General features: G+C 54.8%; 1 protein-coding gene across 1 annotated transcript; it reads right to left on the bottom strand.

The window, feature by feature from the left end:
• Positions 1-322: 322 nt before the first annotated feature.
• On the bottom strand, positions 323-13,398 carry LOC137358315 (actin nucleation-promoting factor WAS-like). Its single transcript, XM_068024253.1, has 12 exons — positions 13,224-13,398; positions 11,475-11,615; positions 8,818-8,904; positions 8,222-8,339; positions 7,590-7,634; positions 7,180-7,230; positions 5,532-5,727; positions 4,797-4,839; positions 3,323-3,476; positions 1,558-2,003; positions 902-1,010; positions 323-622 (listed from the first exon to the last, which is right to left on the bottom strand). The coding sequence occupies exons 1-12, from the start codon at positions 13,305-13,307 to the stop codon at positions 567-569; spliced, it is 1,530 nt and encodes a 509-aa protein (XP_067880354.1). The 5' UTR covers positions 13,308-13,398; the 3' UTR covers positions 323-566.
• Between the last annotated feature and the right edge of the window lie 912 nt (positions 13,399-14,310).

The raw sequence follows: 14,310 nt of genomic DNA, 5'->3' as shown, positions 1-14,310 counted from the left end.
GCACCGTCCAAACCCGCGACCTCTACCACCTAGAAGGACAAGGGCAGCAGATGCATGGGAACACAAGTTCCCCTCCAAGCCACACACCATCCTGACTTGGAACTATATCGGCCGTTCCTTCACTGTCGCTGGGTCGAAATCCTGGAACTGCCTCCCTCACAGCACTGTGGGTGTACCTACCCCACACAGACTGCAGCAGTTCAAGAAGGCAGCTCACCACCACCTTCTCAAGGGGCAATTAGGGATGGGCAATAAATGCCAGCCTTGCATGCCCAACATCCCAAAAGAAATTTAAAAAGAATTCAAAAACGGACACCAGAACTGTCAAAGCAAAGCTTTTTATTATTGATAGGGAAAGAGTCCTGTAATTCAGGAGAGCTTTGCAGGACACAGACAAATGAAACCGAGCTCGCACTCTCTCCTGTGCTGGACCACGTACTGCCTGATCAGTCGAAAATACACATTTTAATAAAAAGATAGCAAAATTAAGCTGCGCTTAAAAAGGAGATTCTCAGTTGAGTGTAAGGGGCCTGAAGATTAGTGGCAGGGGAATCCAGACCAGTAACTCAATCATCCCATTCATCATCGAACTCTTCGTCACCTCCTTCATCTTCATCTTCATCTGCAAGAGACAAACACCCATTTAAAGAACTTCTGTCCATTTCCAGTTTTCCCTTGCCCTTCCCAAGGGAAGCACAGAAAAGGAGCCTTTGGCCCATCTACCCACTCCTATCCCAGTGCTTTGCTGCAGTGCTTACCAACTACAGGATACACTGCAGTGCTCCCTCGGTACTGACCCCTCCGACAGTGCGGCACTCCCTCAGTACTGACCCCTCCGACAGTGCGGCGCTCCCTCAGTACTGACCGCCCCCTGACAGGCAGAGGCTGTGGTGAATCTTACCTGAGGAATGAATGACTTTACTTCTCTGCTTCATCACCATCATGAGGGCGCCAACCAGTCCCTCATTTTCCTCCTCGGGTGAGGGTGCAGCCTCCGGAGTATCCGTTACCTATGTGCCAGGGAACATGAATGAGACGCGTGGCATGGGTGGTTGGTGAGATTAATGTTAAAAACTTCCAGCGCCCCTGCTCTTTCCCCCACTATCCCTGCAAATTTTTATCCCCTTCCAGTATTTCTCCGATCCCCCTTTTGAAAGTTTCTATTGAATCTGCTTCCACCACCTTTACCGGCAGTGCGTTCCCTATCCCAACAACTCACTGCACCAAAAAAATTCTCATCTCCCCCTGGTTCTTTTTACTGATTATCTCAAATCTGTGTCCTGACCCTTCTGCCGCTGGAAACAGTTTCTCTGTATTCACTCGATCAAAACCCTTCCTGATTCTGAACGCCCCGATTAAATCTCCCCTCAACCTTCTCTGCCCTCAGGAGAACGGTCTCAGCTTCTCCGATCTCTCCGCGTCACTGAAGTCCCTCAGCCCCAGCGTCCCTGCTGCCCGCGCTCGCCTTCCCAAGGCCTTTGGCGTCCACGCGCGATGCCTCCCTTAGCCGAATAGCCCCGCCTGACGACATCAAGGATGGCCGCCGAGGGCACTTACGGTCTTCAGTTGGATCCCCAGGCGGATTTGGTCGAGGAGGGCGCCCCGGCCCACCGTGGGGGTAGGATTAGCCGGCTCGGGCCTCTTCTGCTCCCCTCCCAGGGGTGGCGCGGCATTGAAAGCAGGGGGCAGGGGGGGAGGAGGAGGAGGTGGGGGAGGCCCCCCACCCCCAATGGGTGGGGGGGGTGGGGGAGGACCCCCTGCAGTCCGCGTGGCAGCAGGGGGAGGAGGTGGGGGCGAGCTCCGATGGGGTGGGGTTCGCAGTGGAGGCGGCGGGACGGGTCCCCGGGCAGTGGGGGGTGGAGGGGCAGGAGGCCCAGCTCCTGAGCTCAAGGCAGGCACTGGCGGGAGGGGCCCCTGTCTGCCTCTGCTGCCTGGGGCGTTGGCAGGTGGCGGGGGGACAGGAGGGAGGGGTCCTGATCGCACTGGTGGTGCGGGTGCAGTATCTGAAGAGATGGAGGAACAAACAAAGTGTTAGTGAAATTCGAAACAACACACATTTGACTTTATTAGTCTTATACTAGTCGACAATTCTCAATACAAATTCTCACATTCCCACTATAAATAGGAATGTCTTATGTAAACATGTCACGCTGCAATGACACCCTCCCGCCAGGGGTGGCGCTGCAGCGCCTCAGCTTGGCGTCTCCCAATCCTCAACCTCTACTTCTGAAATGGCTGTACCTTTTGCCAAAAAATGGTGATGGTAGGTACGATTTCTGTCCCAGCTTGTCCATGCTCCTCCAACAAGTTGTTAAGCGGCCAAACCTTTCAGTGATTCTGGTGCTGTTGACGTGCAGCCTGCAACTTACAGGCGTTTGCTGGTCTACGCTGCGCCCAGAATCTAGCAATTGAACTCTGGCTGACCTGAGCCGGCATGCACTTTGCAGCCTTAAAGGGCTGCAGCATGGTACACGGAGCACTACCTAAGAGAGCACTCCTCTCACCATTAAACTGACTGAGCAATGCCACGGTAGGTCCTCAGAGCAATATAAGATGGGATGTGAGGGGATAAAAAGCACAATATGGTTAACTTCCTGAGGATTCAGAGGTAAAGTTATCGAACCTTGGTTAGAACTCACTCAGAGCACTGTGCACAGTTCCGCTCTCCATGTACCTTGGTTAGACCCACACTCGGAGCACTGTGCACAGTTCCGCTCTCCATGTACCTTGGTTAGACCCACACTCGGAGCACTGTGCACAGTTCCGCTCTCCATGTACCTTGGTTAGACCCACACTCGGAGCACTGTGCACAGTTCCGCTCTCCATGTACCTTGGTTAGACCCACACTCGGAGCACTGTGCACAGTTCCGCTCTCCATGTACCTTGGTTAGACTCACACTCGGAGCACTGTGCACAGTTCCGCTCTCCATGTACCTTGGTTAGACCCACACTCGGAGCACTGTGCACAGTTCCACTCTCCATGTACCTTGGTTAGACCCACACTCGGAGCACTGTGCACAGTTCCGCTCTCCATGTACCTTGGTTAGACCCACACTCGGAGCACTGTGCACAGTTACGCTCTCCATGTACCTTGGTTAGACTCACACTCGGAGCACTGTGCACAGTTCCGCTCTCCATGTACCTTGGTTAGACCCACACTCGGAGCACTGTGCACAGTTCCGCTCTCCATATACTGAATGTCCTGTATGCTGTATGGATTGTTGTGTGGCAAGGACTGACTCTGGGAGTTTCTCCTTGTTCTGCCTCCCCACCTTGTGCCCGCATGCGACTCGGCCCTCAGAACGTGTCACCCGCCCATTACCTTGTCTCCTCATCTCCTGCTTCACCACATCCAGCCCTCCCTGCTTCTCGATGAAGTCGTAGATGACCTTTGAGGTCTCGGCGTCGGTCAGCTGGTCTTCGCTGATTCCTGCCTTGCTAAAGAGATTCTTCAAATCGGGATCCATCTTATTCACCTACAGGAGAAGTAACGTCTGGGTTTTAAAAACTCTCATCCCGACCTCTGTAACCTCCTCCAGCCTCAAGCAACCCTCCGAGATCTCAGCACTCCTCCAATTCCACCCTCTTTGAGCATCCCCCGATTCCCATCGCTCCACCATTGGCTGCCGTGCCTTCAACTGCCTGGGGCCCCTAAGCTCTGGAATTCCCTCCCCAAACCTCTCCGTCTCTCTCCTCCTTTAAACCGACCTCTTTGTCCGTGCTTTTAGTAGCCCGTCCCTAATATCTCCTTAAGTGTCTCGGGGGAGGGTTGATTTTGTTTGATAACGCTTCTTGCAGAGAGCCTCGGGGAGGTTTTGCTCCCTTAAAGGTGCTGCACAAAGGCACGTTGTTGTAACTTAATGCGACAGGGTCATTTTCCGATCCGGAGGACCAGCTCAGGAGACTCCTGCTCCCACCCCGACATGGAGCGAAAATCGGAGATTCAGGAGCAGGCCCTCATTCTCCGGGTGTGTTCTCCTCGTCTCCAGAACTGTCCCAACCTCCTTGCAGTGCAGTCTGGACCCTCTGCCTAGCCCCGGCCTGTTCCTGCCCCCAGAGCGCTGACTCCTGTGTGGGGGGTGCACACAAGAGACCCACCGGGGCTGAGTCAGTAGCCGTCTTGCCTGTCTTGAGTTTGAGCCTCACCCCAAGCTGATGCCTGGGAGCTTGCGGTCATATCAAAAGGAAAAATAATTCAAAACACTTTGAATCTAAGAAGCTGTGAAGCACTGTGGCAAGTCCTGAGATCGTGAAAGATGCTGCAGGAATGTAGATTACCTAAGGGAAGGACATACTTGCCCTAGAGAGCGTGCACGGGAGGTTCAGTATACTGGTTGCTGAGATGAGGTGGATTGTCCTACGAGGAGAGATTGAGTAGACTAGGCCTATATTCCCTGGAGTTTTGAAGAATGGGAGGCGATCTCATTGAAATGTATTAAGGGGCTTGACAGGATATTTGCTGAGGGGGTTCTTTCCACCCCTGGCTGCTGAGTGTAGGACACGGGGGAACACAGTCTCAGGCTAAGGGGGTCGGCCATTTTGAACTGAGATGAGGAGAAACTTCTTCACTTGGAGGGTCGCGAATCTTTGGAATTCTGGACCCGGGAGAACTGTGGACGCTCCGTTGTCGAGTATATTCAAGACTGAGATGGGGGGTAGACTTTTGGGCACTGAGGGGAGGGGGGCGGGATGCTGGAGTTGAGAAGATGGGCCGTGATCTTGTTGAATGGCGGAGCAGGCTCGAAGGGCCTCTTCCAGCTCCTGTGGTCTTCATGGAAAGGAAGATTGTTACTTACATCAAAGCCCATGTTAGGATCCCAGCCAACGTGTCCCACATGCCTGCAAAAAGCAACAGAGAAAATATGAAACTCATCCCATCACTGAAATACTGATCAGTGTCCAGGAGCTGCTCCTTAACACATCTTATCGGCTGTTACCTCCAGACTTGATGCTCTCCCCACCGCTCTCCCACATTCCCCGCTGCCTAAACTTTAGCTCGTCCAAAACTCCGGTGTCCTACCTCGCACCGAGTCCCGTCCACCGGTCCGTGACCCCCCACCCTGTGCTCGCTGACCGGCGCTGCCTCCCGGTCCGGCAACGAGTCCGTTTTTCAAGTTCCCGCCCTCGTTTTCAAACCTACTCCATTGGCGCTTGTACCCCCGGCACGCGTGTCTTCGTTGAGTTACCGCTTGACTGGGTTGGCAGCCAGTGCACAGCAAGATCCCACAAACGGCGTGCCCGGGCCAGCAGTGCTGGCTGGCGCTGGGAGGGCTGAGGGAGTGCCGCACTGTCGGAGGGGCCGTCTTTCAGGATGATAGGAAACCCGAGGCCCCCGTCTGCCCCCTCGGGTGGGTGTAAAAGATCCCGCGTCTACTATTGGAAGTAGAATGGGGGGGGGTTCTCCCCGGTGTCCTGGGGCCCAATAATTATCCCTTGATCAAATCCCTAAAAACATGATCTGGGTTGTTTAGCACGTGGCTGTTTGTGGGATCCTGCTGTGCACAAAATGACCCCACGCAGCTGAGCCTTACTGGAAGTTGCTAGGGGCTCCAATGTCGGCCTTGGTCATCTTCTTCTTCCCTTTTCCTTTGTCCTTTCCTTTCTTCTTCTCGACTGGGGCGGGGGTTGGTAAACCGCGGTACCGGAACGAAGTGATGTCGGGATTGGGAATCACCATCGCAGTCATGGGGAGGGGGCCGGAGGGGGAGGCGCATTGGAATCCGGGACCTGGCAACGCAGAGCGGGAGGAGAAACAATCATTAAATGCGAACATTGACACGAGGAGCCCCTGCCCCTGCCCGGTGCCGTGTGTGTGTGTGGGACTCCGTGTCGCCAAACACTGATCCACAGCGTCGTCCCATCTCCCAGCAGGCGACGTGTGTGCCGGGCTGTGGGGTTCAATGAGGTTCCCTCTCCAGAGCCTCCCCTCAGTCCTCGCCCACGCACTCTGCTCCCTTAGCCCCTCCCCCTTTGCTTGTCCAGATTCCGGACTCCATCTCCTACTCTGCCTCTTCCACTCACAGAGTGTTGGAACCTCGCTCCCTCCCCTCCCTCCTCCTACCTGCCCCTTCCATTCCCTCCCCTACCCTCATTCTCCTCTCCTGTTCCCTCTCCTACTCCATCCTCCCCTCCCTCCCCAACTCTCCCCTTCCTCCTCCACTTCCCTTCCTCCCTCTCCTTTCCCCTTCCCTCCCATTCCCTCCCATTCTCTCTCTGCCCTCCCTTCATTCCCTCCCTCTCCCCTCTCCTTCCTCCCTTCATTCCCTCCCACTCCCCTCCCTACCCAGTCCCATCTGCTTCCTCCCCTCTCCTCTCCCCTACCCTCCCCTTGCCTTCCCACCTCTCCTTTCCCCTCCCCTCTCCTCTCCTCAGTTATAAAGGAGGGAATTCCAGAGCTCAGGGCCCCAGGCAGCTGAAGGCACGGCCACCAATGGTGGAGCGATGGGAATCGGGGGATGGGCAAGAGGCCGGAATTGGAGGAGCGCAGAGATGGGGAGGGTTGTAGGGGCTGGAGGAGGTTACAGAGATAGGGAGGGTTGTAGGGGCTGGAGGAGGTTACAGAGATAGGGAGGGTTGTCGGGACTGGAGGAGGTTACAGAGATGGGGAGGGTTGTAGGGACTGGAGGAGGTTACAGAGATAGGGAGGGTTGTCGGGACTGGAGGAGGTTACAGAGATGGGGAGGGTTGTAGGGACTGGAGGAGGTTACAGAGATAGGGAGGGGGCGAGAGCCACAGAGAGCAGAGAAGGTTAAGGGGAGATTTAATCGAGGCGTTCAAAATTGTGAAGGGTTTTGGTGAAATAAATAAGGAAAACTGTTTCCAGTGGCAGGAGGGTTGGTAACCAGAGGGATACAGATTTAAGATAATTGGGAAAAGAACCAGAGGGGGAGATGAACATTTTTTTACGACTCAGTGAGTTGTTGTGATCTGGAACGCGCTGCCTGAAAGGGCGGTGGAAGCAGATTCAATAGTAACTTTCAAAAGGGGGATTGGATAGATACTGGAAGGGGAAAAATGTGTAGGGGGAAGAGCTGGGGGCGGGTGTGGGGTGAGTGAGTGGTTTGCTCTTCCAAAGAGCTAGCCCAGTCTCAAGGGGCTGAATGGCCCCCTTCTGGTGCTGAGCTGAGCTATGTTATGTCTGTGTCGGATTAGGTGGGTCTCGCTGTTGGCACTACTCACCGCTCGATTCAACCGGAGGCACCTGTGGAAGGGGCATCGACACCCTCCTACCTGTGGGCGAAACAAACAGGCTTTATTTATCTTCCGCTCGCGTCCCAGAAGGTGCCAGCTGCCTCCCCCGCCCCCGACTCATCCCTGGGATCCACGCCTCTGGTGCCTGGCCAGAGCAGCCCTCGTTTCCGATGCTGGATATTCGACTGCAGAGGCATCGCCGGCGAGCTGCCGGCGGGGTTGGCGAGCTGCTCTTGCCTGGTGAGCCAGCGCGAGTCGGGAAAGGGCGACACACACGCCTTGACCCGCCCTACCCACTGACATGAGCAGGCAGTGCACCATAAGAGAAGGTGGCACACGCGGGTCGTGCCAGGGCTCCGCAGCGGGCAGTGCCGTCCAAATAAAGCAGCGTTACTTACCATCGGAGACCTGCGGCGGAGGAGGGGTCCCAAATTGACGTTTTTCTGGAGGAAGAGGCAGACGTGGAGAGGTCGTGTCAAAGTGCATCATCGACAATAGACGAGGCTTTCACCCTGATTAATTAGGATTTAAACCCGCCATTTTATTCTGCATCGATCAACCCTGTCCTTGTCTTAATCAGGTCCCCCCCAGCATCACTCTGTCAACGCAGATTTGAACAGCCCTTGGTCTGTGTACATCACCCATCACCCAGTCTCAAACACCCCTCGCCCAGTCTCGAACGCCCTTCGCCCAGTCTCGAACGCCCCTCGCCCAGTCTCGAACGCCCCTTCGCCCAGTCTCGAACGCCCTTCGCCCAGTCTCGAACACCCCTCGCCCAGTCTCGAACGCCCCTTCGCCCAGTCTCGAACGCCCCTCGCCCAGTCTCGAACGCCCCTCGCCCAGTCTCGAACGCCCCTCGCCCAGTATCGAACGCCCTTCGCCCAGTCTCGAACGCCCCTCGCCCAGTCTCGAACGCCCCTTCGCCCAGTCTCGAACGCCCCTTCGCCCTGCCTCGAACGCCCCTCGCCCAGTCTCAAACATCCCTCCCCCAGTCTCGCACACCCCTCACTCAGCCTCAAACACCCCTCACCCTGTCTCGAACGCCCCTCGCCCTGCCTCGTGTGTCTTTGCCTGATCTTCTCTTCGATGATGCCCTGAAAAGTTCCTGCTTCACGCTCATCAGCGAAGTTTAGACCAGCCTCACAGTCCTGCGGCCAAGAAACAACAGACGCACGATTAAAAGCCACCCGCGGAGAGGGATGGGCCCACACAACTACCCAGAAACAGGCCATTCGGCCCAACAACACTCTGCTGCATTTCTGCCTCTTGAGAGAGATCCTGGTAATTACAGACGGGACTGGGGAACGTCGTCATCCTTTCTAAAACAGGCGACCCGTTTTAGGGCACAATCCACCAGCAGGGACTGATAAATGTTCCGAATAATGTCCTTGTTTTTCTACTCGATGCCTCGGCCTCGAAAGCTAGGGATCCCGTCTGCTTTTTAAAACAGTCTTCCCAACTTGTCCGATCACCTCCCGGGAATTTTGTCCACTTAGTGGTCTCTTAACTCCTGCACCTGCTTTAATATTGCCCCCTTTATTTTATCTTGCCTCTCCTCATTTTTCCTGCCAAAACTGCGTCCCTTCACACTTCCCTGAGTGACTCCAGATCAAAGTAGTGACTCACATCAGCTGTGAATGTGTGGAAATACGGGAGCGGTGTGCAGTACTGAATCTGATTGTAAAGTTCCTGTTCCCAGACTAGCTTGCCTTCCTGTGAAAGAAAGAAACACCATTAAACGTCTTCACAGAGAGAAGAGAGCGGGGGTTACATCCGTCCCGTCCCTTTCCCCAAATTTAGCATGTCCCAGTGCGCCTCACAGCCAAGGGTGTACGATTGCAGTGCGGTCAATGCAGAAAACACGGCAGCCACCTTGCGCACAGCGGCATCCCACAAACAGCCGCGTGATAACGACCCATTTTGTCTGTATTTTGGTGATGTATTGGCCCCAGGAGCGCGGGAAGAACTTCCCCAGCCTCCCCTCCTCACCCCATGCCGAACTTCGTCCAGGAGTGGCCCTGGGATCTTTTACATCCACCTGAGAGGGCAAACGGGGGCCTCGGGTTTAACGTCTCATCCTGAAAGATGGCCCCCTCCGACAGTGCGGCGCTCCCTCAATACTGACCCTCCGACAGTGTGGCACTCCCTCAGCACTGCGCTGGAAGTGTCAGCTTGGCTTGTGGGCCTGAAATGGGTCCCTATTTTCTGCCTGACAGTGAATAAATACCCTGCCGCAATGAAACCCAAATATATATTAATATGTGCTGATACATTCTCACAGGAGGAATAAGAAAATGGTAAAGTTCCCTGGAAAGAACTTTGCTAATTGGAGTAGAGACATATAAATCATTAAATTAGTTAACTAGACTCTGAAAATGCAAACAAAACACTGGTTTAATTGCTTAGCATTGAAAAATAACAATGTTAAATATGTATACAATTTAGTTAGATCACACTCGGAGCACTGTGCACAGTTCCAGTCTCCATATCCCTTAGTTAGACCACACTCGGAGCACTGTGCACAGTTCCAGTCTCCATATACCTTGGTTAGACCACACTCGGAGCACTGTACACAGTTCCGGTCTCCATATACCTTGGTTAGACCCACACTTGGCGCACTGTACACAGTTCCAGTCTCCATATCCCTTAGTTAGACCACACTTGGAGCACTGTACACAGTTCCAGTCTCCATATCCCTTGGTTAGACCACACTTGGACACTGTGCACAGTTCCGGTCTCCATATCCCTTGGTTAGATCACACTTGGAGCACTGTGTACAGTTCCAGTCTCCATATCCCTTGGTTAGATCACACTTGGAGCACTGTGTACAGTTCCAGTCTCCATATATGTTAGTTAGGCAACACTTGGACACTGTACACAGTTCCAGTCTCCATATCCCTTGGTTAGACCACACTTGGACACTGTGCACAGTTCCGGTCTCCATATCCCTTGGTTAGATCACACTTGGAGCACTGTGCACAGTTCCAGTCTCCATATCCCTTGGTTAGATCACACTCGGAGCACTGTGCACAGTTCCAGTCTCCATATCCCTTGGTTAGATCACACTCGGAGCACTGTGCACAGTTCCAGTCTCCATATCCCTTGGTTAGATCACACTTGGAGCACTGTGCTCAGTTCCGGTCTCCATATCCCCTGGTTAGACCATACTCTGAGCACTGTGCACAGTTCCAGTCTCCATAGAGTAGACAGGAAGGACCTGTTTCCCCTCGCAGGGAGGTCAGTTACTGGGGGCACCGATTTAAGGTGATTGGTAGAAGGATTAGAGGGGACATGAGGACAAACGTTTTCACCCAGAGGGCAGTGGGTGTCTGGAATTCACTGCCAGGAATGGTGGTGGAGGCAGAAACCCTCAAGTCTCGTAAAGTTACCTGGACATGCACCTACGATGCTGTAACGCGCGGGGCTGTGGGCAGCACTGTGGCGCAGTGGTTAGCACCGCAGCCTCACAGCTCCAGCGACCTGGGTTCGATTCTGGGTACTGCCTGTGTGGAGTTTGCAAGTTCTCCCTGTGTCTGCGTGGGTTTCCTCCGGGTGCTCCGGTTTCCTCCCACAGCCAAAAGACTTGCAGGTTGATCGGCAAATTGGCCATTATAAATTGCCCCTAGTATAGGTAGGTGGTAGGAGAATTGAGGGAAGGTGGGGATGTGATAGGAATATGGGATTAATGTAGGATTAGTATAAATGGGTGGTTGATGGTTGGCACAGACTCGATGGGCCGAAGGGCCTGTTTCAGTGCTGTATTTTGTTCTATGTTCAATATTCTAAAAATGACACAGAGACGGTTTAAAAGAATTTACAAGGATGATCCCAGAACTGAGAGGTTATAACTATCGGGAAAGATTGAACAGTCTGGGGGGCTCATCTCTCGAGAAAAGAGAAGGCTGAGGGGTGACCTGATAGAGGTCTTTAAAACGATGACGGGGGTTTCGATCGGGTAGACGGAGAGATGTTTCCGCTTGTGGGGGGAGACCAGAACTAGGGGGCCATCAATATAAGACAGTCAGTAATAAATCCGATGGGGAATTCAGGAGAAACTCCTTTCCCCAGAGAGTGGTGAGAATGCGGGACTCGCTCCCACAGGGAGTGGTTGAGGTGAATAGTATCGATGTATTTAAGGGGGAAGCTGGATAAACACACGAGGGAGAGAGGAATAGAAGGATTATGGTGATGGGGGGGGGAGATGGAGAGGGGGTTGGGAGGAGGCTCATGTGGAGCAGAAACCCCAGCACGGAGCAGATTAAGAGTTACACATTGAAACTCACCTTGAGGCTGTAAACTCGGACAAAGTACGAGCGTTTTGGATTGTCTTTGATGAAGCAAGCAACACCAGTGTAACATTTGGTCCAGTGATTGTTGCTGGCGGGCAGTGCCAGGAAAACCTGCACCACGGTTGTGGCCAGTGTCTGCGGAGAGAAAGAGAGAGGTCAACGGAGCGACTGGGTTTGGGGGCCGCGCACGTGCAGTAACCCCCCCCCCCCAGTCCGTCAGCTCAATCTGTCAAGGCAATCCCAAAACGGGCTGTGTCAGTCACAGAACGGGAGTGAATCATTCCCTTTCACCGGACTGGGAGCATCCCCGGGTTTCCTGTGCGGCGGGCAGTGTCCGTAATAGGCTAGCAGGAGCAGGCCTGAAGGGTTGAATGGGCTGTTAGCGCTTTGCGTCCCTTCAGGACCGCCCCTCCGACAGTGTGGCACTCCCTCGGTACTGACCCTCCGACAGTGCTGCACTCCCTCAGTACTGACCCTCCCACAGTGCGGCACTCCCTCAGTACTGACCCTCCGACAGTGCGGCGCTCCCTCGGTACTGACCCTCCGACAGTGCGGCACTCCCTCAGTACTGACCCTCCGACAGTGCGGCACTCCCTCAGTACTGACCCTCCGACAGTGCGGCACTCCCTCAGTACTGACCCTCCGACAGTGCGGCACTCCCTCAGTACTGACCCTCCGACAGTGCGGCACTCCCTCAGTACTGACCCTCCGACAGTGTGGCGCTCCCTCAGTACTGACCCTCCGACAGTGTGGCACTCCCTCAGTACTGACCCTCCGACAGTGCGGCACTCCATCAGTACTGACCCTCCGACAGTGCGGCGCTCCCTCAGTACTGACCCTCCGACAGTGCGGCGCTCCCTCAGTACTGACCCTCCGACAGTGCCCGGCCCCCCCGGCTATCAGCTTGGATTTTGTCGCCCAGACTCTGGAGGGGTGTGGGAGGGAGTCTCAAACCCATGACCTCTGGAATCAGAGGAGAGATCGCTGTGGAGTGAGTCAGAAAGCCGGGGTCCGGAGGAGTGGGGGGAGGTGGGCCATGACGGACCTCAAACACGGCTGGCCACGTCCAGTAAAATGGCCGCTCTGTAATCTCCTCCTCCTGTCCTTTCCCGAGCATCCTGCACCTGGTACAGAACACAACTGGTGGTGGGCGGGGTGGGGCGGGATCTGTGGGGCAGCTGTGACACCCCATGTGGTCGAATAGCAGGCCGCTCTGCCTTCCCTCTCCACCCCATGATCAGGCCACAGTGTGTCGCAGGCAGCTGAGGGGAAGCCGAGTCGGAATCCAGCGAGGCGGTTTTAGCTGTATTGGAGTGAAGACAGAGCGAGGTGGGGGTTTGGGGTTGTGGTTTGATGTCAGGCCATTGGATTGGTCGCTCTGTGAAAACAGGAAACAGCTCAAAATAGGACCGTCACCAGAACAGCGGAACAAACACTGCGCAGGAGTGTTTCGTCCTCCGTAACATTATATACCTGTCCTGGGGAGTGTTTGATGGGGGACAGTGTAGAGGGAGCTTTACTCTGGATCTAACCCCCGTGCTGTACCTGTCCCATTCAACTCTCACTGGGGCACGGGTTCCGCACACACTGTCACTGAGTTTTCCACGTCTCTCCAACCCAGCCTGCGGGTCAGCCTGGGATCCCACTGTGCCACTGTGATTGCGTGCTGCCTGGGCCCCAAATTCTGGACAGGAAGGCCCTCCCCCCCCCACCGCCTGCCCGAAACCAACGGGCCGAGCTCACCTGTGTCTTGCGTCCCAGGAGCTCGAACAGCACCTGGTTCTCATGGTCGGAGAGCAGACTGGACGGGGCGTGTGTCTTGCTCATGACCGCCCGAGCTGCTGTCTTCTGTTCTCGGAAAGAAAAGGAAGCCTTCGTTCCCCACTTCCTCTCTGTGATGTCTCTCCAGTTGCGGATGTTGAGAACGACCACAAGATCTCGCAAGACAGCGATGATGTGACGTTCAGTTATTGGTCATTTGTATTTGATTTCTGTTCCCTATCTCTGTAACCTCCTCCAGCCCCTACAACCCTCCCTATCTCTATAACCTCCTCCAGCCCCTACAACCCTCCCTATCTCTGTAACCTCCTCCAGCCCCGACAACCCTCCCTATCTCTGTAACCTCCTCCATCCCCTACAACCCTCCCTATCTCTATAACCTCCTCCAGCCCCTACAACCCTCCCCATCTCTGTAACCTCCTCCAGTCCCTACAACCCTCCCTATCTCTGTAACCTCCTCCAGTCCCTACAACCCTCCCTATCTCTGTAACCTCCTCCAGCCCCTACAACCCTCCCTATCTCTGTAACCTCCTCCAGCCCCTACAACCCTCCCTATCTCTGTAACCTCCTCCATCCCCTACAACCCTCCCTATCTCTGTAACCTCCTCCAGTCCCTACAACCCTCCCTATCTCTGTAACCTCCTCCAGCCCCTACAACCCTCCCTATCTCTGGAACCTCCTCCATCCCCTACAACCCTCCCTATCTCTGTAACCTCCTCCAGCCCCTACAACCCTCCCTATCTCTGTAACCTCCTCCAGCCCCTACAACCCTCCCTATCTCTGTAACCTCCTCCAGCCCCTACAACCCTCCCTATCTCTGTAACCTCCTCCAGCCCCGACAACCCTCCCTATCTCTGTAACCTCCTCCAGCCCCTACAACCCTCCCTATCTCTGTAACCTCCTCCAGCCCCTACAACCCTCCCTATCTCTGTAACCTCCTCCAGTCCCTACAACCCTATCTCTGTAACCTCCTCCAGCCCCTACAACCCTCCCTATCTCTGTAACCTCCTCCAGCCCCTACAACCCTCCCTATCTCTGTAACCTCCTCCAG

This window comes from Heterodontus francisci, chromosome 49 (genome assembly GCF_036365525.1).
Source record: "Heterodontus francisci isolate sHetFra1 chromosome 49, sHetFra1.hap1, whole genome shotgun sequence".
Taxonomy (NCBI): Eukaryota; Metazoa; Chordata; class Chondrichthyes; order Heterodontiformes; family Heterodontidae; genus Heterodontus; species Heterodontus francisci.
Note: the sequence above shows the minus strand (reverse complement) of the source record. Positions and strands in the feature narration are given on the sequence as shown.

Bases quoted from the DNA above. Each gene is read 5' to 3' on its own strand.
- LOC137358315 (XM_068024253.1), bottom strand. From the start codon at position 13,307: ATGAGCAAGACACACGCCCCGTCCAGTCTGCTCTCCGACCATGAGAAC. The intron at 8,340-8,817 runs GTGAGTCACTAC...TCTTGGCCGCAG, and splicing joins TCCACACATTCACAGCTGAT to GACTGTGAGGCTGGTCTAAA. The intron at 7,635-8,221 runs GTGAGGGGTGTT...CTCTTCCTCCAG, and splicing joins CGAGGGGCGTTCGAGACAGG to AAAAACGTCAATTTGGGACC.